Source organism: Aquila chrysaetos, chromosome 2 (assembly GCF_900496995.4).
Source record: "Aquila chrysaetos chrysaetos chromosome 2, bAquChr1.4, whole genome shotgun sequence".
Classification (NCBI taxonomy): domain Eukaryota; kingdom Metazoa; phylum Chordata; class Aves; order Accipitriformes; family Accipitridae; genus Aquila; species Aquila chrysaetos.
Window position 1 is genome coordinate 41,360,044 of NC_044005.1, and position 27,306 is coordinate 41,387,349.

The window sequence follows — 27,306 nt, forward strand, 5'->3', positions numbered from 1 at the left end:
TTCATAGAAATGATGGTGTTATATATATTTATTCTTTTTAGCTATTCCTGAGACCTCAGCTCTAGAAATACTTGCAATTCATTTACGATTAGAGACTGAAAAGTGGATTGTGTGTTTGAGACCTTTACTCCGCCTCACACAGAACTATGGCCAAAATATTACTGCAAACTGTATTAAGTGACTTAGGGTGGCATAGCTCAGCAGCAGCAGGGAACAGAACCCAGCTCTAGGACCTTCTTTTAAAAGCCACCCTCCTAGCCCTGCAGAATCAGCAGCAGTAGCCAAACGCACTGCACAAGCTTCAGCAGGCCAAAGGTAGCAGCAGGACGTAACAGGTTAGGCTGCATTCAGTGCTCAGGCTGCAGCTCCCCAGCTCCTCCAGGAAATATATTACAGATAGATGGAAGTGTGCTGCAAGGTAGATCCAGCCTCTGAGCTGACAGGCATGGCTAACACCAGGCACACTTACAGTGAGCTCCTGGGTCACTACTTTAACTGAATTTAGCTGTCACATTACCCCCCAATCACTAGTTGCACTGGAAGCTCCTCCAACTTAAAGTCAGCTGCTTCACTTTGCAGGGTTTTGCATAGCATCACAATGCTTCTGTCAACCAGGCCTAATGGTAGAAATGTAGGATTAAGCCTAGTTTAAATCATGACACTTATTAGAATAGCAATGGGAATTTTTCCATCTCTAGGAAAACTCTCTTTCTCTCACAGCGTAAGTGAATTGGCTTTGGGGGTGATAAACACAGCTCATCAACACCGCAGGAGAAGGGGAACTCTCACCACCCTGGTGTAAACTCTTATTTTACCTATATTGCTTTCCAAACGTTTTAGGAAAAACAATGACTTTTTTTGTTGACACATCAGCAGAATAACTAGAAGTCTGCTAAAGAGAGGAGTCACACTACAGATTTCTGAGGAGCTGGAATGGTAGGAGGAACTAATTATGTTGTCTTGCAAGCTTCAGTACCCATGAGTTGCAGCTGCTCGTTCAAGTGAAACTTTTCTAATCGGTCTTTCTTGGAAAGGATTTCACACACCTTCATTGAGTCAAGACTTTGACTCATGCCCTCAAGTAACAAAGGCCTTGTGTTTAAGCTTCATTTAGCACATTCTAAAACTAACGTATGGGAACAAGCAGATGGATGATGAAAATGAAGATTAAAGTTTTGCAATCAAGTGGCAGCATAAAACTTGCTGTGGAACCCTCTGAAACAAAAGTTCAACTCCACTGTAAAGAGGGCTATGAACAATGTTTATAATAATTTTGTTAGCTGTAGAACTCCACTACTTGTAATAAAACTTGAGTAAGAAGTTCTACTTCCACTTGAATTTCAGAACATTGCAAATGGCGTTTTAAATGGCTAAGAAGTAAAAACTAACTCCTCTCAAATCAGTTAGTTACTAGTTTTGAATGTAATTAACAGTGCAACAGTTACGTGTTTTATGGGAAGGGGGTGGTTGTTTTCGTTTGGTTTTCTTAGAAAGCACTCTGATCTTTCTTCCCTCATGCACTATAACTCTATACATATACTTTGTAACCTGCCTTAAAAATCAAAATAAAAAGTACAGTATTTTCTAAGAAAAATGCATATAATTTCCTGTTCATTTACCATAAGCTTTAGACTACAAAAAGGATTACTTCATGTCTGGCAAACTTGTTATATTTTTATAACATTTTTCTAATAAGGCCTTTTAGTATGGTACCTATGGTGTTCTCTACCATAAAGCAGGCTGACAAAACAAAGCAGGAGCAGCTTTCACATTGAAGCTACTTGTACTTTTTCTAGAGGAAATGTGGGAAAATGCACTATGAGTGAATCTGGGAGCATTTTTCATCTTGTGAAGTGACAAGCATCAGGGAGTACGATTTGTACATAATAAGGTTCAGGAGAGGGAACGCTGCAAAGACGTTAAGCCTCAATCCTTGCACAGGCTCCAATTCAACTCAGTGCTGGTTTTGCTCGCTATGGGTGATTGTTTAAGTTGCACTCCATACCTTTAGCATCCGGCATCTGTCTCATAATTTCCTCTCTCTCTGCTTGTTCAGTAGCTGTAGTGACCCTGAATGACCCCTCCCTAGTGAATGTGGTTCTGCTGGCATCAAAGGTGGCAGTCACTCCACACTCCTTCTCTCGCTTCTGCTTTCGCTCCAGGCATGCTGCAAATGCACAGCCCACGGCATGACTCAACCTTTCCCCCTGTACAAGACAACATTGCATCATACAGTAACTGGAACAGAAACATACATGTGCTTCAAGCATTGCAAAGTGATAACCTGCCTTTACAAGAGGAATCTAATTAAGGCATTAAAAAGAACTACTGTAATTGGCCACCTTTTGTATGGCTCTAAAATTAAACCTGGTATATAAAGACTCCCAACTACTAATGCACAAGCAGTGTTCAAGAAGGCCACCCAGAAATGAAAGAGATTGACAGATAATCTGTTTAGTTCAACTGCTACTAAGATGCTAGTGTGATAACATGCCTGCACTGATCCCTTGCCTCTGGATACATCTGTGCACAAAGAAACTCTTGTGAAGCCATCTTAAGCAGGTGTAAGTCCTGAAGGACAGATAAGTGCTATTTCTCAGATGGAGAAAGTTTACAGAGGGCTCAGGGAGACACTACCATTGTGTGCAAGCGTGAAAATTAAAAGTACAATGGTGACTACTTACACCTCTTAATGGCCCTGACCAAATGCACAAGTTAGTATTAAGAGTGCCTTCTGAAAAGCACTTCCATTATTAACCAGTGAGGTCAAAAGGATCCATTATCCAATAACTGCAATAAGGAAAGGAAATTCAAGTCAGAGGAAGTCCAACAATCTAGCTGATACAGCAGCTACAGTTGAGTCAGAGGTGCTATTACTACCATTAGCTCAACTCATCTATTATAATCAGTAAGTGAAATGACGTGTTATTCACAGAGGAAAATAGAAATGCTCCAGCTCTAACATAAGCTTAACTGGGAATTTCTAACTTCATTGTTTTTCTTTAAAGAAAAATGATAAATTGTCAAGTACAATTGCTCTGAACATGCAGCTATGTGGAGTTCACACAATGAATCTGCATGAGGTTTCAAGCACTTTGTATAATATAGGCAGGATTCAACAAAAAGCAGAAAGAGGAAAAGGACAGATCAGGGAGTTAAATAAGTCTACACAGCAAGAGACTGATAGAGGTAACTTACTTTCAAACCTTCTACTGGAAAAATCTCTATCCCTTAGAAGCAAACAGGATGCTAATTTAATTCAGTTTAGCTCCATCCCTTAACATTCAGATGACTTCCCATTCAAGATAACATTCGCAAACAAGATGCTGCATTCATAACCAGTCTGTATTTACTCACTATGATTTTATCCTGGAAAAACTGTCATTGCTGTTTCAGTTTTTGGCTGTATACATTTTCAGATGAGAATATCTTCTGTCTATTTTTAGAAGAGTAGTTCCCTTCTGCTAGATATATCTGAGACTGACTGCATTCCTTTTATACACATGCTGGGCACCATTTTTCTCTCCACAAGATGACACCACAGAGGGATGGCAAATAATTCAGACAGAAAGAATTAGAACTAAAACAATTTTCAAGGACTAAGTAATATTTTAGCTGAAGTCAAAACATACTGCAGTATTCTAGGCAGTTAATTTTTCCGAGCATAACTTCCAGCTAGAAGCTGGAAGAGTTGGACACACACCATATTAAACTTACCGTGTCCTTTACAGCCATAAAGCAGTGGCATATCCAGCGTCTTGTTGTCCCATCTCGACAGATGTATGAGAATGCCCGGTCAAAGTTCCTGTCTGGTGCGCAGAAAGAAACCTTCTCTATTGTCTGATCAACTATAAGATCCTAGAGGGAAAAAATTCCCCCCCAATAAAAGAAATGTGAGGAAATACAGAGAAACACTTGAACAAGTCATTTTCAGTGTTAACTGCAAGACGATGAGTTATACTAAAAAGAGGATAACCTGACGTGGCTATAGTTATCTGTTAATGAATTCACCATTCAGAATCTATTCCCAGTATGAAACAAAAAGGACAGAAGAGATTTTCCACCAGCCACCTTTGGTAGAAGTGTGCCAAGGCACCACTTAAGAATTTAGGGACCCAAACAATTCCTAAGATCTCTCCTCTAGACTATGGAGCTCACATTTTTGTTTTATTTTATTTTTACAGCAGCTCTGGTAGTCTTGCAATCAAAAAATATTTACTGTGGATAAAACACGACGCTGAAACTTATGGGAGAGATCTGCATGTGTGAAAAGGTCTAGCAGCTGCTACACAAAAAGCAAAAGCTGATCTGCCAATTAGCTAAGCAGGGATGCAATGGAGAAGCACCAGCAGCACTGGTAGTATCAAACACCCCTGATTTGTTCCCATAGATTGATGGGAGAATTGTTTCCAACAAGGAGATAGTATAGTTTAAGAACTATGCCATCTTCATTAAAAATTATTTTTTCAACATTTTTTTCCAAAATTGTTTCTTTTGGTTGGTGGTTGGTACTTGGCACCTGTGCTAATGTATTCAACCACCAGGAGGCAATAGTATATTCTCTTTTTAAGTCCTATACTTTTAATTACCTCCAGGGTCTGCACAACTTATTAAAATTCAATTTTAAAAGATTAGATATATGCAGTAACATTTCTAAAAATAATAAATGTATTATTATTTTTTAAATGAGGCAATCAGTAGAATGAATTCACCTACATCAGTATGTTTCTATTAGAAACTGAATTCTTAAGAGACAGTAACTTTAGTGCTGATGAACCATACCATAACAGCAGCCCTTGAGAAGTCTAGCCACAGAGCAGGTACTTGACAGGCAGCCGAACTGCAGAGGGATATGAACTATCTCTACCTGCTTCTCAGTGTTGGCTTGTAGAAATCATCTTTTAGGTTGACAAAGTAAGGGTTAAATGACATGAATATAAAATGAGTTAATTTCAGACTAATGAGAGTAAAAATTGTTCCGATAGCCATGCCATCTTTTAAAATACTAGTTCACTTACAGAGGCAAGCCTAAAGCTCCTATTTCTAATTGCCTGCATGTACATAAAACCAAGAATTGTTTGCTATTACTTGCACACAGGCACCTTGGTGGTACATACTGCCATTTCACAATCAAAAAAATTGTAAAACAATCTAGAAGGATGCCACAAACACATTAGTCTTCTACTTTAGACCAACAGCTTAGATATTAGAATTAGAAATTATTGAATTTGATACTCAGTTACTATTTAGCTTGAGTCTGAAGGCACAACCCCCCTATTTCATTTAGTCTCTTCATTGCATTTTTGGAAGCTATCTCTTGTTCATTCAGACCCATTCTAGCATTTGGATGCACTGAAAATTACATTGATTAACATGAGTTTGCTCATGTATTACTACCGCAGCCTTCTGCAGTGGTGCAGAACAAAGTCAAAGGACTCTCCAAGTTCAATGTCAACAGAACTTACAGGGAAAAAATGGTTCTTCCAGTAAATGCAATAAAAAAAAAAATATTCCAAGCTCGTGCTACCTGCCACATTTTATGAAATGTGTCTTGAAAGTAGTGTGAAATTAACTGGAGGAAAAAAATTAGCAGGCATACATATGTTTACAAAGCAAGAAATAATTAAACTAATTATACACTTCAGTCTTCCTTTCAAATGCCAACATTTGCATTAACATAAAGATTGGTGTCCATTTAAAGTTATAGCACATATGTTATTATAGAGAGATTTAAAACTTTTGTCCAGGGAAATCTAACCTTTGTTTTCTCATCTACAACTCTGAGTCCATCCGCCGAAACCCACAGGACTGCTTTAACGGCTTTCTTCCCAGACTTTCAAAAAAATTTAAAAAAAGGAAAGAAAAAAAAACAGTTTTATGCCAAAAGCATCAGACTGCCACCCGCTTCCCCTTTCCAAGAACCGTAACATTAAGTGTAGATGAAGTCCACGGTCAGTAGGGTGCCCAAAGCCAGACACTCAATCCAAGTTGCAAAACATTCAGAGAACCAAGCCAAAGAGAGTATTTCAGAAACAGCATATCATAGGGATAGGGATAGGGCACAGAACAGGTGGAGGCAAAAATAAGGTGTACATCCACTAACAGTAAAGAATTCAAGACTGACCAAGTGGGTGAAGAATTTCACTAAAGAGTCGGAAGACATTAATTCATAAGGAGTTACACCACAGGTAGCTTCTTTAGCACAAGTTTAAACATAGGAAAATTCTTACCTGATATTTCCACCAGCCCTACCCTCTACCCCAATAGTCACATGGCAAAATCATGGCATCACCTTAAACCAGTGTTAAAAGCACCCAAAAATCATCAGTTACTGTGTTATGAGCTTAATACTAAGATCAATCATCCATACATGTTTCATTAATTTATTAAGAGTTATATGTCACATCTTGGAAGAGAGGTAGAAAAATACAATTTCTTGATCATTTGGTGTGTATCTTAAAAAAAAGCAATGGTGTGTGGCAGCCTGACGCAGCGGAGGAGCGGTCTGGCTTTTATCCAAGATCTGACTGTGGGAACTTTCAGCTGCCACAAGCTGAGGGTAAGTAAAAGTGGGAAGCGCAGGAAGGCTTCAGGAGCCATTTAAACTACAGATTCTTTCTAGGCTGTTTACTTTTTAAGGGAAGGTTACAGAAAACAGTATAAACACTTGACACCATATTCTTCTGAAACTAATTCATTGAACAGAAAATAGGTACAAGATGTCAACATAATTTTACTGCTTGTTACAGAGAACTACTACTAGAAAAATAATCTTTTTTTTCTTTTTTTAAACACATTACTTTAATTCACAAGCCCCATACTTAAAGCCAGCTAATAAAACATTCTCCCCATAATGTTTTTTGAAGCACTGGGTTTACACAGTTTGTGGCTGCTAATGGCACCCACCACAGACCACTGCAGGGAGTGAAGAGAGCAACAATAACAAAAAAAGATGAGGGGATATCAGCTAGTGGCTTCATGCACACATTGCAATTAATTTTTTTTTAATAGTTCATTGCAGATGTATATAATTTATATTCATATGGCAAGTAATGGAGCAAGTACACATTCTGGCATAAGCCACCACATGTTCTATGTCTGCAACACCAATTTTAACACTGTAAGGATGAAATATCTTGGACTGAAAAGTCTCCTGCTATATCACATTGGTTTCATTCTCAGAGAAAGCAGCAAGTGTGAAGAAAACGGGCCTGGCAGAACTTCTGTTTGTTTTGGGGGAGGAACTATCTGTCCCAATTTCAGAAGCAGCAATGACACCCCGAGCGTTTTCAAAAAGCTTGGTGAGAACAGAGAATGGCACTGAGTTGTATGGAAGAGTGATTAAAAGAAAAGAGAGAAAATAAGCACAGCATGAAAGCAAGCTACAAGAGAAGTGCCTGCAGAAGCAAGTTTCTAAATGTCCATCCAGCCTGCTGGATACCCCAGAGAAGGTTTAAAGTAAAACTGTCAGATTCTAGAATGCTTAAGGGAAAGAGTATAATGCACAAAGGAAGATGTACTTAAATTTACCATATATCTGTTAAAAACTATTGCAGCATTTAAAAGTCACTTTTAATTTTTGGTCTTAAAAGGCTGTAAATATCAATACCCACAAAACATAGGCTATATTTTCAATGCTCAGCTAGCTTCCATAGCCTGAAAGTTGCTATTAATCCCAAAACCAAGTGGTTTGTAGAGGTCTGTCTCCTTGAACTGTTTTAAAAAGGAGTACCAGTTTCTTATAAGCCATTAACAGTCTTAAATCTTTATTTCAAGCAAATACAAAGAATCAAGAGAAGACAATGCCTGCAGGTAACTGTTTGGTTTAGATTACCATCATTAGAAACAGATACATATCCTTGCCCAACAATAAAAACCTTGTTTCTGTAGAAATAGTGAACAGTTCCTGAAGTCTGTATTAAAGTCAAGTTTAACTGAGCTGGGTACTTCATAAAGCAGTACTGACCTTCAGCAGAGCTACTCCTCACCTGCTATTTTACCAAATGAGGATTTAGAATAGCTATTCATGTTTCTTGGAATAAAATGAAAAGGCTAAAGGGCTAAGTCCTCCTCTCCCACTGGAAACTAAGGTTCCTCATACAAGATAACCAAAGATGGGTTTGCTACACTAAGAGAAAAACAAAACACACTTTTATCTCCCAATTCCTTCTTCTAGATTTATGGTGGATGCAGCACATAGGAGTAAGGCCTTACCATCTGTATACCAAACACACAGCTACTACTGTTGGGCAACATATGATTTGCGCATCTACTGAATCCTCAGCTTATCTGTGCCTACAGGTAATGCATAAAGGAACATACTTCTCCAAACCAGTTTATATTGGATATACAAATCAAAGTACTACTCCCTTATGGGTGGGATAGTGCCAAGTATATCGTGATTACAAATTAAGTATAAGCATTTGCACTCCTGGCACACACCGGACAAAAATCAGACCAGATGCAAGATACTGCATGGGAAGTGAACTCCAGTGCAGGATTGCAGCTTGTGTAATAAACTCTGAAAGGTATAGGTGACTCCAAACAAAAGTATTTAAAGCAAATGGCCAATATCTACTGGAACACTGTGGTCTTAAAAGTTGCTACTAAGGGACTCATCTAGACATCCATATCAGTAGCTTGTCATCGTATTCAAGAGCTTTTGGATGACAGCACTGCTGGAGGAGAGCCACGTGTGGCAGTGACTCCTGGGAGCCCGATTTATCAGTGCTGAGTCAGCCCCGATAGAAACCTCGCTGCTCAGCACTTCTTAGGAGGTCAGTAATCTGCTCCAATACGTTATCTGGACTAATTTCAGAGTCCTCAGAGGTCTCCGGGGGGCGGGTGAGGCACCCGTCCTAACAGACAACGAGGCCTGAAGACAAAGCAGGACCACTGCAGGTTAAGCACGGGGAAACCTCTCCGACAAGCTGGCAATGCCTGAGAGACAGGCATCCACAAAAAAAACCCCAAAAAACCCCAAAACCACAACCCCACCCCACCCCCCAAAACCAACCAAACCAAAACCAACAAACCCCCCAAAAACCCCAAACCACGAACTAGACTAAATGAAAAATGCACATCTGCTAATCAACAGCACAGGTCATGACAATTTAACTGTTAGAAGTCATAGGAACGTGGAGGTAAGTAGCAGCTATATTGTAAGGTAGAAAATAAAGTTTTAAGGATGCCAGAGCACAATTAAAGTTGCCCAATAATGCATTTTTTAAATACTTCTAAATTGTTTCTAATCATTCTGCCTATTTTATTCTGTCCTGGGACTTACAAACAGCTATAAGGTTTATCTGGAGTCTGAAGTACATATAAAGAAAATTTTTCATTTCAGACTCTGTATAAAACATTGCGTGATGAGAAATACATGCACTCAGTGGAAGCAAAACAGGAGAAAGATCACTGAATCTGTACTACTATTCACTACAACAGAAAAGCTTCAGTTTTAAAATATGAAGAGCTGCCTAAAAAGGCAGTTGATTTGGTTACGTTGCATACACTACACAAAACTGCAGAAGCCTAACCTGGAGCTATCAACAGACATCTCATTTCTATTTAAAATTGAAAAGAAAGTATTTTCAATACCAAACACTTGAATATTTCTGGACAGAAATCAGTCAGATTTACCTTTTAGGGGGAGAAAAATATGGACAGGGAAAGCAGCAAACCTGTCTAGACTGACTTTTTGAAAGCTGCTAGCATGTTTTAAGCAGCTCAGAATATTATATTAATCCCAATGCAAGGCATCTGCGGAGAAATCATAGATGAGAGTCAAAATATGTAAGAGTTATTAATATTTCTCAATTATTAATAAGAGAACAGCTGTCCCTTTTTTTGCAGTTTTTCCCTAGATTTGGGCTACCATTGTAGGCCAAAGCTGTAATAAAGGCACTGTCATATTGATGCTGTGGGGATATCTAAACACTATGGATTTTAAGTGGTTTCAGTGCTAATTAACGGAACTTTACAGGCTGAAGTAGAAGTAGGTCCCTCTTTGGCAAAATATTATAATAAAAGACAAAGCAAATCTACAAGGCTGTGGTAAAGTACCGGACTTCATAAAAAAAGCAACTAAGATGTAATGGGGAAGCTAGCATATTTAATAGATAAAAATCTGTCTTTGCCTTTTTTAATTAAGTGCTATGCAAACATCTGTGCTTTTACATCTTCGCTTTCTTATGTACTCTAACAGAAGTTAATACCAACACGCAGAAAGAAAACTAACATATCTGATCAGGTTGAGGTGGGGTTTTTTCTGTTTGTTTGTTTTAAACAAATTTTAAGTAGTATTTAGCATTTTCAGTTATAAAGCAAATGGCATGTTTTGACTCCAGTCTTCGTAGATTTCAGCTCTTAAATTTCATTTGCACATAGGAATGATCTGATTAATCTGACAGATCTCCTACCTACAGTATTTTGGCCATTAGAAAAAAGAAAAGAAAAAAGAAAAAAAATAAAAGAAAGAGCCTCTTACTTCACCGTCACTACACTTTAGATGTATGCTTTCCCTGATCATAGGAAGAAACTTGAATTGGGAAAACAGCTGTCCCTGTGTGACATGCATCACTGAGTGAAAGGTGAAAAAGGAGTAGCTGAAAAAACCTTATTTACTCCCCAAGCAAAGCCAAAACAAATTTGTGACCAGAGAATAATCTGTTCCACAAGACTTTTGTATGTAACAAACCTGTTAGCTTCTATTTAAGCCAAGATTCATCTTATAACAAGGTACTTCAGAAACTGTATCTTACATTAACTCCATAGGAAAACTAAATTAAAATGTTTTACAGGAATTTTAAACACAGAGTTAGGGAACAGATGAGAGGTAAAAGAGAGAGCGCTCTTTCCGAGGTCTACATGCACTGCCTTATGTAGACAGCAGGAATAAAATCACCCAGCTGTCAGTACAGCACATTCTTAATCAGGACAAAGAGTTGTTTCCCTTTGCGTCTAAGACACTGTCCTCATGAAAACAAGAGCAACGACAGAAACAGTAAATTTTTCAGTTATACAGTTGAGTTGCAGTTACAAAAACATAGTAGGTAAATGCCTGGTCTTATCTGTGCTCCAAAAAGAAAGGTTTAAGAGATGGTATGTGAAAGCAGCACACTGCTTTCTCCCAGTGCTAACATCTGGGGGTCAACTCATGGTGCCAGGCAGCCGATCATGAAGCACTTACAAGGCACAGACCCCAGCTGCTCTGTAGATATCTACCCAGGTGATGTAGGCTGGCGCAAGTTTAAGAGTTTAAAAGGAAAATTCACATTTTTTTTCAGGAAGACCAAATCAGTTCAGAACACTGAATTTCCGATAGAGTCCATATGGATTTAAGTTTCTGTTTCAGGTTGCTTTTTTAACCATATTCTTTGTTTGATAAACATTTTTCCACGTCTGTTTTAGAAGCAAATATTCTGAAATGGATTAGGGGACTCTCAACACCCTGATTTTATGGCAGTGCTATACCAGGGATGTAACTCCTTATAGTGCAAGCACAAATGAGGCATTAAACTTACTTTTCCAAAGAAGCCTTTGAAGAACTTCCTTTCCTGGAGGAACAGGGGGGACAAGTCGAGCGCTATTACTGTAGGTAGCTAAAATGTCCCAGGGTTTCAAACCAACAAGCACACACAAGAATAGGGTTTGGAGGGAAAGGAAGGGGTTTTTAGAGTTATCCATGAGAAGGTGCGACAGGCAAATGTGAAAATAATCCCATGAAAATGCAGATCAAAGGGCACGCACACAATTCTAATAAGCTACTGCCCTGAAATTGGTGGAAAGAAGAAAACCTCAGCCCCAATTTCATGCAAAGTGGTTACTTTATTTTCACTCTCCCTTGTTTAGTCCCTTTTAGTTAGATTATAAACCAAACTTGGCAGCAGATGTGGTGGTTAAACAATTAAAATACTGTACAGGCTCTTGTGAAATGCAAAGTTCTAACTCCGGAATTACAGTCAAGTTTGCTCTGTATTGATCACTTTTTCCCAAAGCAAATGCTTTGTAAGCAGAAGCAGCATGTATGGCTGGTATAAAGCAGGGTTAAATACTGCTTTATTTTATTCCATTTATTTGTTGCTTTGGTTTACATGCTACTCTTACTCTTCACATCTTATGCAGTCTTCTCTGAACAGTAAGGAATTTCATCTTACCTTGTGGTACAACTTAAACACAAATGAGATCCCTTCCCCTTTCACTCTTTCTAAAGCCTTCCAAGGCTTTATACAGTATTTATACAAATACTAAATATTCATTCTACAACTCTGAACTGATAGGCTGAACAAGACCCTTTAAAGTCAGGTCAGACAGGGACAGACAGTTAGGCAAGTGCAAAGATACCAAGAGCTGAACTACAACTTCCTAAATTTCTTCAGCCTGGAAGCAATTATACTGATTGCCCAGTTCACATTAAGAAAAAGGCAGCACACAATTTTAAGCATATTTGCATGCAGTTTAGTTTACTGGCTTTATTTTGTTACCAGACTGTGAAAATAAAACCGCAAGATCTGAACCCATCTCCTGAAAGAACACTTCACCACGCCTGGCACTCTGCGAGCACAGCCACATGCTGCTCTGTGTTTGAGGGAAGCTGGCACAAAGCATATCACTGTTCCTGCTATCTTTCCAAATTGTTTCACTTGTAAGAAAGCTATGGTATAGTAGTAACAGGGAGGAGGTGGAGAGTTGCAGATGAGACAGACAGTGTCTTTGTAACAGCCCCTGACCCCAGATTAACACTGTGCAATTCCAACCTGTTGATCGCTGATAACAATACCATATTAAAAATATTATTACAAATATCCTGAGACAGTGTCTCAAGAATTGATTGATAAACAAGGTTATATTTAAAACAAAGCTATGGTTCTGACGCAAGCCAACAAAGGCCAGGAAACACAAAGTTAAGAAGGGAGTGTCAATCCCGACTTTTCATTTCCTGACTTCTGCTGCTGTGTGCCTCTCTGCCCAACGTCCTTCCACAGAGCTTTTCACCAAGTATCTGTAACATATTTATGTCAACTCAGACACTGTATAAAGAACATCTCTAAGTTCAGTCAGCTGAAAAGCTTAACAATTTTTAGAGGCAGGAATGGTTATGTATTTGGACAGGGTATGCTAAACACTAGGAGGGGAACTAATGGATTAATCACAGTGTTGTGTACATAATGAGAAGGGGTTGGATGCTGCTGCCAAGTTGAGCAATGACTATTGCATTACACTAAATAACAGCTTTTTAAAGATAGCAGAAGCTAAAGAGATTCACCAGAAGCTACCTCATTTTTAGGTGATGGTTAATTTTGCTCTCAGCAAAACGCTTGTTAAACAAGATTATTGTTTTTAATAAACTGGACAAGGTTAATGGAAAAGACATCATGCAAAATAGGTTTTAAACAACACTAAGTTAATGTAGTTTAGAGATAACTAATGCATGTTTTAAAATATTAAATTATGTCTCTTTACCTGCTAAAACAAGAACATATATTAAAACAAATGCATCATTTAAAACAAAAAGTGGCAAGTTAGAAACCAATACTACACGCTAAAGCTCATTTAATATCAAAAAATGACATGAGAGAGTATACTTTTGTCTTTATATGCTGTTCCCATACCTGAGTCAAATACACTTACAGGGCCCTTACAAAGTTATTTTCCAGTTTGCGCTAAATATTTTAAATTCAGTGAGATGGTTCTGAACAAACCACTTAGAGCTTAGTGTCCAAACACAAGGATCCTACCAGATATGAAATGTATACACAGTTAGCAGTATATCCTACTAAGGGAAAAATGTAAGCTCCATTGGTAATATAAACCCATGTTCATAATAGACTGATAGCTGAATACATGGGTTTCTTATCTATTAATGAGGCTGTGGTGCATTTCATCAGACAGAATATAGGGACATAACTCAAGTTTGTCTTCATTCATTCTGAACTATATAACAACTGCACATTATAGTATTGTTGGTGTGTGATTTCAGAGCTATAAAACTGCAACAGAATACAGTATGGATGAGGGATTCTCTAGCTAAAAGTGGCTTCTTTTACTCAGTTGTCAATTAAACAATGCCTGAATAAAATGCTCACCATCATCTGGTTTCAAGTTCTGCAAGATGCAATGCTCAAAAATAATCACGCCACATTAATCGAGCAGGTAATAAAAAAAACCCTGAAAGGTTAGGTTATTTCCCACAATAAAGAGACAGAAAGATTTGTTTGCATCTTTTCTTTCAAAAAGCAAAGTAGAAATTAAGCTATTCCTAAAACCAAGATTAACACTGTTCTTCTTGACAAATCCCATAAAATGTTTTAAAATCCATTAGTCAGCCTTAAAAAAGAACAGGCTTCAGTTCTGCAAATGAATTGCCAACTGTTGGAGAACAAGAATTAAGAGGAAAAAAAGTTTATCTATTAAAATAAGTAAAGATAGACAGAACTTAATTTTAGAAGCTACAAGATACAGGTATTTCAACAGTTCTGTCTAATTTTTATTGACTGGATTTATAAAACCTTCATGTTACCTGCAGAGAAAACAATAAAGATTAAAAGAGGTCACATACATTTCAATGCAGTTTAGCCCTATGAAAAGCGAAGTCCAATTTCCCTTAAGTTAGTCTTTCAGTTGGAGCACTGCAGCTCAAACTTGTAATTCTTTCAAGACCAAGAGAAAGCCCATCAAAATAACCAAGTACTGTGAAAGCAAGAGACTACCAAAAGAACAAACTGTTTTCTTATCACATTCCTTGCATGCCAAAACATCATCCAGTGGTTTGACTTTTGCTAATTAAGAGAGCAAATTGTACAGAGAAGAGCTTTCAGTAATATTAGAGTCCTAAAGAAATGCCCCCGGTTTAAAACCTACACACTGGGCGTGGGGGGCAGGGGTTGAATTGCAGTGAGCAGCTCCAAATGAACCTTGGATCTGATGGAGTCTAGCAACTAAAGCACACAAAGTAGTTTCAGTAATCTGAATCTTCCTCTTGGGGCCCAATGAGAATTTCACCTCTGCTTCTCAACTTCCAACACTGACAAAAGACACAATGCAGATAGCAATCGTAAGAGACATGTGCTGGTGTCCAGTTTATATATAGACACCAAAAACTTCAAACAGCAGAAGAAATCAAAATTATCTGAAGAAAGACACTGAATTTATGAGAATGGGGAAATTGATGCCATCCACAATTTGGAATAAAGACATAGCACAGAAGAGGGAAAAGAAATTATTTACTTCCAGAGAATGCACTGTAGAAGTCAGATATCCAAGTCTGACATTTGAATCAGCAATTCAGGTGATCAAGAATCACAAACCTGGAATTATCCAGATTCCAGAAGAAACTGGGCACTATGCCTTTACTGTGTCTCATTATTTATAAGCTTAGGTACACTTAACTGGCTTGCGGGCTTAAAGTTTACAAAAAAACTAGAGAACAACTACTTCACAACATAGCTCCCTAGGGAACAAAATGAGAGAAGTAGCATGAAATAGATACTGCAGTGTTATTTGGTGTGCTAATAGAAAGTATTCTGATAGAACAAAAACCAGAATGGGACAAAACCAGATGCAATTCATTATGTGGTCAGTACTTGCACTTTTAGCTACATAAACTAAACCCACAGAATAAAGAAACTAATTTATATTTTGTATGGCCCTTTTTAATAAAAATCAATCACCAATCACTGTTGGACTGAATGGGAACAGACGGGATGCAGCTTTAACAGGTTGCTATACATTAGCTGAAAGAGAAAAGAATGAAAAGACTTGATTTTAATCAGAGCACTAAACCAGTTCAGAAACTTTACAGGAGAACAGAAGGAAGAAAAGATAACTATAATCCTCTGTCATGTGCTAGGAAGAAGGGAAGAACAGGTCTAGTTGGAAGTTGAGCTCCCACATTTGGTAAGGAAAAAAAGTGATGTCCAGTGGCAGATACCTTAAGTTAGGAAAGGTACAGTAGAGGTGTTTGATGTACTTTCAGTAATTTTGTGGAGCTGCAAGGATATAAGAGTTTCTTCCACTAAGGCATCACTGAGGAATGTATATAGCTAGGACACATAAAGGAAGTGATGAAAAGGATTGCAGTTCTCTATCTCCATTCAAACTTCAAAAGTTAACATCCTTTCTCCTTCTGTTCTCTTCAATGCTGTTTCAGCCTCAGTTCCTTGATAGACTGATCACTGCCTTTGCGGAGTTTGCTATTTCCACAAGATTTTGTGATATTGCTACTGCAGGAAAGAGATGACAAGACCTCTTCAAATGAGCCACAGAAACACAAAAGAGCCTTGAACGAGTGCCATTTACAGGAGCAAACGTTCACAGAAGCCAAACTAAGAGCAGCCCACTTCATGACATATCAGAATTAGGCAGCCTTCGGGCCACTTTGAGCAGATGCAAGCCAGATTATTTCATGCATGACTACAATGTTGCAGTGCATTAGAAAAAAGCAGCCTAAATCAAGTAATATTTTGTATAACAACAGTGAATTAAGTCACTATTAAGGTGGCAGGCAACAGAGGGAGAGAGAGCGGGAGAGGAAGAGAGAGAGAGAGGGAGAAAGAACTGTTAAAAAACAATGATTGAAGTCCCATGTGGGTACCAACTTAGTCTGAAAGGTCACAGAGGATTTTTACACATTTGTTTTGCAAATAGTTTCTGCAAGTAGGAAGAACAGTTGTAACTCTCTCCCTCTCATCATCAGATTAGCATGTCCCCCTAACCACAGCAGTGCTCTCAAACCGGCCAACTGTTCTCCTAACATGGGTCAAAAGTTCAGTCCTTAGCTGGGGCACTGCTGCCGAATGGACCTTTTCCCGTAATGCTCACAGCCCCAAAGCCAACCTTTTCATGAAACAAATATACATACAGATTTCAGTCTCTTCACAGCATCTTCACAGATATGCATTCCTCTGGATTCATCAACTTCAACATGTCCCAAGTACTGCAGGAAAGAGAATAGGGGGAGAAAAGCTTAACAGTAGCTCCTTAAACTCCCTGGTTTAAAAATCCAATCTCTGAATTCATCTCAGTACAGCTGAGATGATAGACACTAACAGCACTTTGCTAGCCTTCTTTTGAGACCTCTATTTGGAGGTTTGACTTTGTATTTATATGGGGCACCAGCATAAGTAAAAAAGCATAATACATCTAGAAATTCTGAGGGAAAGACAGACTTCCCTTACTCGGGGAAAAAAAATTAAATTGAAAAGTAGAACTGTATTTTCCTGCTTATTCAGAATGAGCTTTAGTCACTTTTCTTTACTAGCATGGCATGAAAAACTTAAGTCAATATAGAGATGACTGTGAATAAATTTTTTTTGAATAATGATAAATATATTTAGTATCAAAAATGGAACAATACTACATACTAAAATAACCAAATATATTTGAATGTTCATGCCCAAATACAAGAGATTTCAATCTTGCAAACAGAAAATATCCTTCTTTCCCTCCCCCTGCCCGCTTTTAAAAGTTGTAAACCAAAATTTTTTATCTTCATTACAACACCAGGCTCTTATGTGGACACTGAAACATTCATCATTCTCACAAAAAGTTTTTTAAAATATCAGTTTTCTGGATATTCATCTTATCAAGCACTACTTAAAAAAAAAACCAGCAAAACAACAGCGAATAGAAACTGCAAGTTTCAAAGCTTTTAAATTAATAACCTAGAATAATATTAGCCTGCAGAGAAAGCAATTTCAAGAAATATATCGGATTGTAGTGCTCAGGGTACTGCGGATAGTTTCATTTTACATTCGGCGGTGGGTGGGGAAGCTCTAAGTTTTCCAATTTCTCCCTACCTTTTCCAATCATAGTTCTTTTTGATAGGGGAAGGAAATGTTCTCTCAGAAACATTCATATCCTTATTCAAAATACTTAACTCTTGAAGAAAACCATAGAAACTATTAAATAAAAGCTTTCTGAAGTTTTGTAGTAAGAGGAATAGGTCAAAAAAAACTTACCCAATTTATGTGACATTGTAAGAATTGTATGCAATTCTGCATTTATGTTCTAGACTAGCTAGAGAGTGAAGAAATGGTTTTAAAATATCAGAATCAGTACTTGTGTCACTTGATGCAGTGGTAAACCTAGGTTTAATAATCTATTGAAAGTCCCACTCCATCACAGAATATTGTCATGAGTTATCTGAAATCTCCCAGTTCTTGTTTCATTAATTAGGACACCATACTTAACTAGATGGACAAAAAACATTTCACTCCAGCACCATATTGAAGCACTCTATCAGAATAACACAATAGATTCAACTAAATGGACAAACTCAGACTGTTTTAAAGCTTCAATAGAAATTTGAAAGTTGAGGCTTTTTTCACGCAAGGCAAGATGCTCCAAAAGAGGAGACTCTACATATCACCCTAAATATCATTAAACTGCTGAAAGATTTAAAAGATCTTGAGTGACTGAGGGCTTTAACATTGAATCTCACTATGTGGCATTTTTAAAACAGAATAAATCTGGATGGAACAATTCTGCAAGAATTTCATTTAAACCAGCCCTCACAGCTGGAAAACAGCTTGAAAAATAAATTGCATAGAAACTACAAGATAAATAAAAGAGATCTGACACTTTAGAGCTTTTTCAAAACGAGCTCTGTGAGGCTGAAGCCTTATAATTGAATGCTAGAGCTGCCAAAACAGCAACTGTACTCCCTCAGCTGAGCTTGCTGAACACTTGCGCAAGATCTTCATTTCTCCAGAACAAACACTAACTAGAAAATTTTAATCCTAAAAATACACAAATAGTAACAACTAAAGATGCATTTACTATGTGTCTGGAAGTACGTATTTATATCAATAGCTATCATAGATGGATCTTTCATTCTGCCATGACTCCTCTGGAAGTTCCAGAGATGCAGAAATTCTGTGGTTGTACGTATTTGTCACAGGAAAGTTTTGAGTTTAGTAACTTAAGAAAGTTTGTCAACTTCTCTTTAAAAAGGGAGGGATATAGACAGGAACAAGGCTGAGGTTTATAGAGGACAGAAAAAAAAAAGATATATGCGTGGAATGAGCCATCTAGTTTGCATCACCATTAAGTAAAGTATCATAAAAGCAGAGGACCACTTTCAGATTTCCTGAGCTATCTGCACATCTCATTTACCCCACTGTAGGCAAAACGTTTCCAACCGAAGATCCAAACCATTCAGTCCCTGTACTTGGCAACCTGCCTTTTGCTTGGAAAAGAGAGAAACAGAGGAGGGTAAATATTGCCTCATGTCACACTCCAAAACAGACAACCATTTTCCCCTGTGTTGCCAAATCTCTATTCAAGTCCCATGCTTCAACTTTCAGCAATCAGTCATGCCACTGCTGCTAGAGACAGCAAGTTTAGCTGCAGTTTTCAATACTGCTTCCACTCCAGTGAATGGAGACATTATTGCACATATCAAGGGCATCTACCCACACCAAAAGGGTACAATCCACAGACCTCATTGAGCATCAATCAATTCTGAATTATAAAAGAAATTACACTGCCACACAATCCTTCTTTATGATATAGAGGACAAAAGGTGCTTTGTTTGCACTTACACTTTAAGCCCTTCATCAAAAAAAACCTTGTTCTTCCCATTGCACCATTTCTGCAGAAGCCAGCAGCTCATCACTATCAGTTTCAGTGGCCTTGTACATTTTACAGGCAGTTTCAAAATTCTTCCTGTTTTTTTTCTAGGGTGGGGTGGTGGTGTGTTAATTCCTTGTAGATCCCAATAGATTTTTAAGTTTCTTTCTTGTAAAAACAACTTTCAACTGTATAATCAGAATGCTGTGGTCCTCTTCTTTTTTTAGCCAAGTGTCCCTTAGGCAGCAGGTCCCCTTCCAAGTCTCAGACTTATTTCTAAAAACTTCCTGCCCCAGGCTGACAGTAGATATACATGGCTCCTGTAGTTATCCAGTGCTATAACAGTTATCTGACTTCTAATGGGTAGTAATCAAAGAAGTAAATATTTTTTCAAGAAACTTGGCAAACAGCTCTGCTACAGACTGAGACTTTTTCTAGTACCCTTACATTTTAATCCCAAGTGTTAAATTGTAATTATATCACAACCTAACCTTAAATTTGAAATATTAGCTCAACTTATTAATGCAACAGCATTTTAGGAATGACATTTCAAAATTTAATAGAGAAAGAAAAGACAGCTGCTAGTTAGATTAAGACATGGTCTGCTCCTTACAGCCTGAAATTGAAGTTAAACACCAGAATTCAGGACTTCACAAAAATAAACCATCACCAAACTCTGTTGTCCCATCACAGGAGAGAGATTGCATGGAAACCACTTTCAAAAGCAGATATACAAATCCCACACTTCTATACATAACCTTTCAGGATCTCTGAAAGGAACTTCCCTTTCAAACAAAATGAGAAGAAACATACTGTGAAGTGCCTGGGCAGCGAATTGTCCTATATAAGTAAAATCTCATGCAAATCCATCACGGCACATTACCACAAACACACTCAAGGACTGGGACACATAATTACTGGGTGCACAAAATCAATGTGAACTGCATCAGCCATACCGTGGTGGCTGATGACTTTGCAGAAGAGTAAGGAAGGGTGTACCCCAGACATACTTGTAAAGCGCGCTCCTTGTCACAAGGATCACTGCAGCTAGCATTCCTGGAGAGAGTGAGTACTTTTCCATCATGAAAGTGCACATGGTAGGAATGCAGTATTAATATTGAATGCATTCCTACTTAATTTCCATAGCAACCAATGAATGATAGTCATGACATCAGCAATTCTCAGCCATAAGATGTTCTGTAAGAGGTTTAATCATTATACCAGAAATTAACCACCAATGCCTTTACAGAAAGCTAGAATCCTTGTGGGCAGAGTCCACATACAAAGTAACAAAATAAAAGCTCTGATTCAAATAAAATATTTTCAGGGGCTGTTGGAGAACCCCTTAACACAAACATTTTTAAATAGAAGTATTGCTTATATTAACATTTTCAGAAAAAAAAGATGAGATGATGGTACAGCAAGTAATAAAAAAAAAAACCCAAAAACTTTCCCTCTTCACCTCTGGGCTTTATGTTCCTTTTCACAAACAGTGGTGTTTGGTATCATTCTCAAGTCAAACAGAAAGCAATCAACACAGGAACAACTTAAACTTGCACATAGCAAAACGCCCTTAGAACTTGAAAAGTGCTTAAGAAACTTTATTCTTTTTCAACCATTTAAATTTTTTCCAACTTCATCTAAAAATGAACAACTTAAGTTACTATATCAAGTGTTTTTTGTGAAGCTGTCCTACTGCCTTACCCCAAATATACGCTATTGAAATTGCTCCTAAGAAAACATCAAGGGCTGATGTATCAGGTCAGAAACATTGCTGGTCAGAAACAAAACAAATCTACCATCTGTGTCCTAGTACAAGAAATACTGCCCTGATCTTCTTTCTTTGTTTTCATTTCTTTCACAAATACTTGGCTGACTCAGTTTTCAAAATTTCAAACTTCAACAATAATAGCTGGCAAAAAGAAAGATCCTTCACCAGAACTTCTTCCACCTGGACAACTCACTCGAGCCAGTTTTCTTTGCTGAAGCCTGGTAATGTTATTACAGTTTCTCTTCCAGACACAGCTACACAAATCATTGAAGTTCCCTCTGTATCAGCAGATGTTCACATGCACCGTTTCATTTGCAATAACAGATTAGGTTCTTCAGATTACATCTGCAACTAAACGGACGCAGGAAATGAGCTTACTCTAAGTCTTGGCCAAGGTGTCCCGTGCTAGGGAACTAGCTGCCATAGAGAGAAGCATACCACCATTTCCTTGGTATTTTTCCTAGAGGCAAAGACATTCCTCTTTCTTCCTCTGTGTAAGTACTATTCTTTCTACAACTGGAGTATTATTTGTAACAGTAAGACTGACTACTTGGCATCTGCATGTGTAGATATGCTTCTGGAATTGGTATTGTTCCAGAATTAAAGCCTGAGCTCCACAGTTTCACAGTAAAATGCTGTCTTGCAAGTAGACATAAGCTTAAATCTAGAAAGCCAAGACACACCTTAAAGCTGAGCTACTTTTCTACTGACTTCTGTAAGATTTACATTCCAATATTCAATAGTTTATTTCTCCCTCACACCCATGCTCTTGCTTTTTTAATTTATCGGTTTGAAAGAGATGTTTGCTTAGACAGAGCTGTAGAAGCACAGACAACAGAAACTCCATGATTAAGCATCAACAAACTAAGTTTAATCCTGCTTAGTCAAAGCTACAGGTTAGTTACAACACTACACATCCTTAGGGTCCAACTTCTTCCACTTCCCTAAGTCACCAGAAATGAAAACACCTCATCAATCTGTTAAACCCCCCAAAACATGAGCTGTAAGCAGCCTATGACTGCTAAATGTCTCTGAATAGTGTGGGTCAAAAGAATCTGACTAAAACCAAAGCAGTATCTATATACCAGTAGTTCTCCGTGTCTCTTCACATCACATCCACCTAAGAGCCACACTGTGCATTTCACTTACTGGTTCTCTTACCATCTTTATCAGTGTGAACAGAAACAACACTGTGAGGAAGTAACAAACATTTCCAGTTAGGACTATGGAAAATGAAGTAGCAAAGCTCAATACAGGATACACAAATGCTATATTCTTCATATTCTCACAAATCCCTAAAACAAGGCAGGGAAGGAACTCAGGAGGTTATGTAGGACAGCACTTGCCTCAAGGTGGGATCTACTTCCACAACTACATCAGAGAAGTCAGCCTTGACGTATTATGACATTTCTGTAACTGGAGATCAATAAGGTAGACCTTCTACTCTGTAGCTTACATGCCTCGCTGTCAGAAAGGGAGGTTGTTTTGCTGAGTTGCTGTTGTTAATGCCTATCCTAAATTTCCCTTGATGAGGCTTAAACCCACTATTTCTCCCAGCCCCTTTACAGCTTCATGTATGTACTGTTAGACTTAGGTTTTCGATTGTTTGCTCCGATGTGCAATTCCTACTTTTCCAGGACAGCATTAGTAAATAAATCTAAAATTTTCTTTTCAAAAGAAGAAAAGAAAAGAAAATCAAGTGTTGATAACACAGTTTTATAAACACACTGCATGGGTGCACATTGTACCTTTTCTTCAAGTCCTGCAAAAAATTCAGTTTCCATTTATGACACTGGAAATGCCTTAATTTTAAAAACCAAAACACTCAGAATTAAAAAGTACAACCGAATGACAACTTTTTGATTTCCAACACCTAAATTACATTTTAAAAGACATCCAAACCATTTCTATGGCTCTAAACATTAATAGTCAGATCTTTAAAACAATTCAAAGTTTACCAAACAATTTAAGAATTTGACCTTGGCCAAAGACAGCAGGGTTTCAAAATTGAGTAAGAAGTTTCATTTAAAACTTCTTGTTTGCAAGGCTATTCAAAGAAAACTAAGGGTTGGACACAAGCATGAAAAGTTTAAAGATTAGGGATTGCATTATATTCCCTTTAATCATGACAAAAATGCATAGGAATATATTGCAGGCAAGTCTTCCACCTTCTGTTATATCACCATTCTTTTATAATTAGCTGTCTTCAAGATTTTTTCCTGTGACCTTAAATGCTGCAGGATTTTAGAAATGTACCCTTGCTTGCTGCTGAGTTAGCATTCAGTAGCAATGGTTATTGTTCATTGCTAACATCAGTTCATGCCTTAAGAGGTAGGGATTTGTAGTGTTTAATGTGTAAGGCTGTGCAACGTTTCAGAAATCAGCAGATTTGTCACATTAACTTCTTAAAAATACTTAACGTAGTTTCCAAAGACTATTCAAGCATCTCAAGCTTTCAGTGTCAAAAATATCACATGCCTAACTTAAAGGCAGTTCAGCATCAACATGCTGGTAAACTCTTTCACAGCTACTATTATTTCAAACTAGAAGTGCACTTAAGAGATAAAACAAAAGCCACAGTTACCTGTGCTGAGTACCAGTCTTTCTGATCTGGAGGAATAGAATAGCATGCAAGCTGTATTTATAAACTGATTAAAAATAAGAAGTTATTTTTAATATGACATTTATACATTTGCAATATATAAGCAATAAAGTTCAATATGTAAATTCCAAAACTAAAAAGAGGACAACTAGGCAGCTACGAGTGGTGCAAAAGCACACAGCAAAATGACAGAAATGGCCTATTTCCTACTGATAGCAGTTTCAGCAGGGCCATGCATAGCCTAATGACATAACACGCTGCCAGGTCACAGGGACCCCAGGGATGAGAACTGACACTCAGAGGTCCCAGTCAGGATACTCCACAGGGCTCAGCGCAAGTTGTTCCCTTTTCTTCTATCTCTGCTTGAATACAGAACAATGCGGTGTCCTCCAAACATCTCCCACCAAAGCAAGGGCTAGATAGAAAATAGCTGAAGAATATTTACTCTGAAAAGTCAATTCTTTTATTTGTGAATGTACAACTGTATCCATACAATTTTTATTTGTCAACACTAACACAGAAATCAAGATTCAGTTGAAAGGCTAACTCACATAATACCAGGCACTCAACAGCAAATCCTGGACTTCAAATTCAAAAATACAAATGTGGTTTGTTACTCTTCCACATGGACTTTTTTCACTGATATCTTTAGTTTTCCAGTTGGAATAAAGGAAATAAAAAATGCAAGTAAACTTGCAGACTACAGGCAACAGTAGCCTTAGATGCATTAAGGTCGAAAGAGATTGACCACCAAAACCATGAAAGTGACAGAATAAAACTAATTAAATTAATCCAAGATATATGTGACTTGCATCTTCTAGAACCACAGGTAGGAATCAGCTGTTAATATTCTGTTTAACACATCCAGTTGGTTAGAACCGCCAAGGACTTGCAAATGTTTGGTTTGTTTAGTTCTGTTAAGTAGAGAAATGACCTAATTTTTCTGATATAAATTTCACAGGCCTGTTACTCTGAAGTGCATTTGTATGAATAAAAACTACTTACCCAGAGGGACATTCGAAAAGGCACTTCAGACAAAAGAAGCCCTAGTGTCAAATATTTTAGTCATTAAAACATAGAACAGCTGCATGTTCTCAGTGAGGTAGCGTCTGGAGCAAGAAAGCAAGTTTGAAAATGTGTATGTCAATGAACTTCATTTTTTGCAATTATGATGTATGAAGATTGTGTGAAAATAAATTATCGCACTGATAAGCATGGCTGTAATGTCTGTTAGAACAATCTACTTCTGAATAGTTTTAAATACAATGTCTCTGTCTAAGTCCCTTATACAGTACAGAGTTTTTCTCTCAGAGGCAAGATTCACTACCGAAACACAGTAGTTACTTTTTAGTTTGTTAGGATAGTGGAAGAGAATTTGCCCCCGAAAGTATACTTCTGCAGATTTTCCAGCAGCTGTAACGGTGCCACATTTAATAACGGGGCAACTCTGAGTGCATCTATAAAAGCTGCAATGTATCACGCCTCCCCACCACAAAAGCTAGGAGAGCAATACCATTATGTTCCCAATGGAATAGCAAAAGTCTGCAAGTCACACTTGTCTAAACACAAGTTTAACATCCTTTTCATACTTCTGCTGACAGACTGGCACCTGTCTCTCTGCTGATGCAGTGGAGTACAAAAAAACCATTCAGTCGTATGCTCCAGCATCCTGGCTCTTCTTTCAATGTAACTTTAGCGGATTCAAAGCAGTTTACGCACAAGAACACTGCAGGAAACCCAGTAGCCATTCCAAGGCCCTATTTTGAATGTGTCAAATTACCACCTCAAGCGTGTTAGATTTCCAACACAGTGAAGAGCTATCTGTAAATACATCCTACACACACTAAGATGACTGAGAAAATATGATCAGTAGCTGGTTACATACAACACAGTCACTCCAACTAGTGAAAAACACAGACTGTTAAACAAAAAAACAACCAAACAAAAAAAGTGTTACTTGCCCAGAAGTAACAGTACATGCCCAGGATTATCACCACCTCCAAATCTATGAGCACGGCCCTGGAGAGAACCAACTGTGCATCAAATCCACTTCCCCGAATTTTAAAGCAACAATGTAATAGGAATTTTGCCAATACTTTCCACAGAGCATGTTCTCTACCAAAATGAAGACGATCCATTGGTGCATCAGGTTTGCTCAAAATTCAACAGCTCACTTATGGACTTTAATTAACAATAAGGATCAGCTGTGGATGTAGCACAGGAAGAGCTTCAACATAGAAAACCTTTCAATAACATTAAATCTGTTTGCAGCACAGCATCCTCAAAGCACAATAAATCAGCAGCTACTGGAGTCCCTGTCCAACCCTAACAGAATGAAGCCTGGAGGCAGGATGAAATCCTATTTGCAACGTGACTTTCAAAGTGCTTCCACACATTCTGTAATACCTAAAAAAGGATAAATCTGTGCTAGCACTCTACAAACACCCCAACTCTGGGCAAAATATAAATGCTCAAAGGCAAGAAGTTAAAAAACAAAACAACTTAACACTACTATAAGAGAGTAACTTATTGTCATGGTTTAAGCCCAGCCGGCAGCAAAGCACCACAAAGCTGCTCCCTCAGTCATCCCCCACCCCAGCCTGAGTGGGATGAGGAGGAGAAAATATAAACACTCATGGGTCGAGACAAGGACAGGGAGGCATCACTCACCACTTATGGTCATGGGCAAAACCAAAATCAATTTAATTTACTACCAATCAAATCCAAACAAAGATAATGAGAAGTAAAACCAAATCTTAAAACACCTTCCCGCCATCCCTCCTTCCTTCCCGGCTCAACTCCACTCCCCATTTTCTCCCCCTCCTCCCCCCAGCAGCGCAGGAGGATGGGGAACGGGGGTTGGGGTCAGTTCATCACACCTTGTCTCTGCCGCTCCTTCCTCCTCACACTCCTCCCCTGCTCCACTGTGGGGTCCCTCCCACAGGAGACAGTCCTCCATGAACTGCTCCAGCATGAGTCCTTCCCACGGGCTGCAGTCCGTCAGTCACAGGCTGCTCCAGCGTGGGCTTTCCCATGGAGTCACGGCCATCTTGGGGGCATCCACCTGCTCCGGCATGGGCTCCTCCCCGGGCTGCAGGTGGGCATCTGCTCCACCGTTCACTTCCATGGGCTGCAGGAGGACAGCCTGCTGCCTCACCATGGTCTTCACCACAGGCTGCAGGGGAATCACTTCTTCCAGTGGCTGGAGCACCTCCTCCCCCTCCTTCTTCCTCACCGACCTCGGTGTCTGCACAGGGGTTCCTCTCACACCCCGCTCCTCTCTCCGCTGCAGGTTTCCCCTCTTAACTCTGTTCTCCCACAGGCGCTAACACCTTCGCTGACGGGCTCGGCCTGGGCCAGAGGC

At 38.5% G+C, this 27,306-nt stretch overlaps 1 protein-coding gene across 12 annotated transcripts in view; it reads right to left on the minus strand.

Annotated features, from left to right (window-relative positions):
- Positions 1–27,306, minus strand: part of NUMB (NUMB endocytic adaptor protein) — a 96,434-nt gene that overhangs the window by 7,128 nt on the left and 62,000 nt on the right. For 4 of the 12 annotated variants that reach the window (XM_030030678.1, XM_041122070.1, XM_041122069.1 and 1 more), the window contains exons 3-7: positions 16,859–16,933; positions 11,523–11,600; positions 5,759–5,833; positions 3,718–3,858; positions 2,006–2,207 (exon numbers count right to left, since the gene is read on the minus strand). In XM_030030678.1, the coding sequence (XP_029886538.1) occupies positions 2,006–2,207; positions 3,718–3,858; positions 5,759–5,833; positions 11,523–11,600; positions 16,859–16,933 (571 nt within the window). Of the gene's footprint in view, positions 1–2,005; positions 2,208–3,717; positions 3,859–5,758; positions 5,834–11,522; positions 11,601–14,084; positions 14,106–16,858; positions 16,934–27,306 lie in introns of those variants that run through there. The other 8 variants (XM_030030777.1, XM_030030733.1, XM_030030768.1 and 5 more) reach the window with 3 other exon arrangements.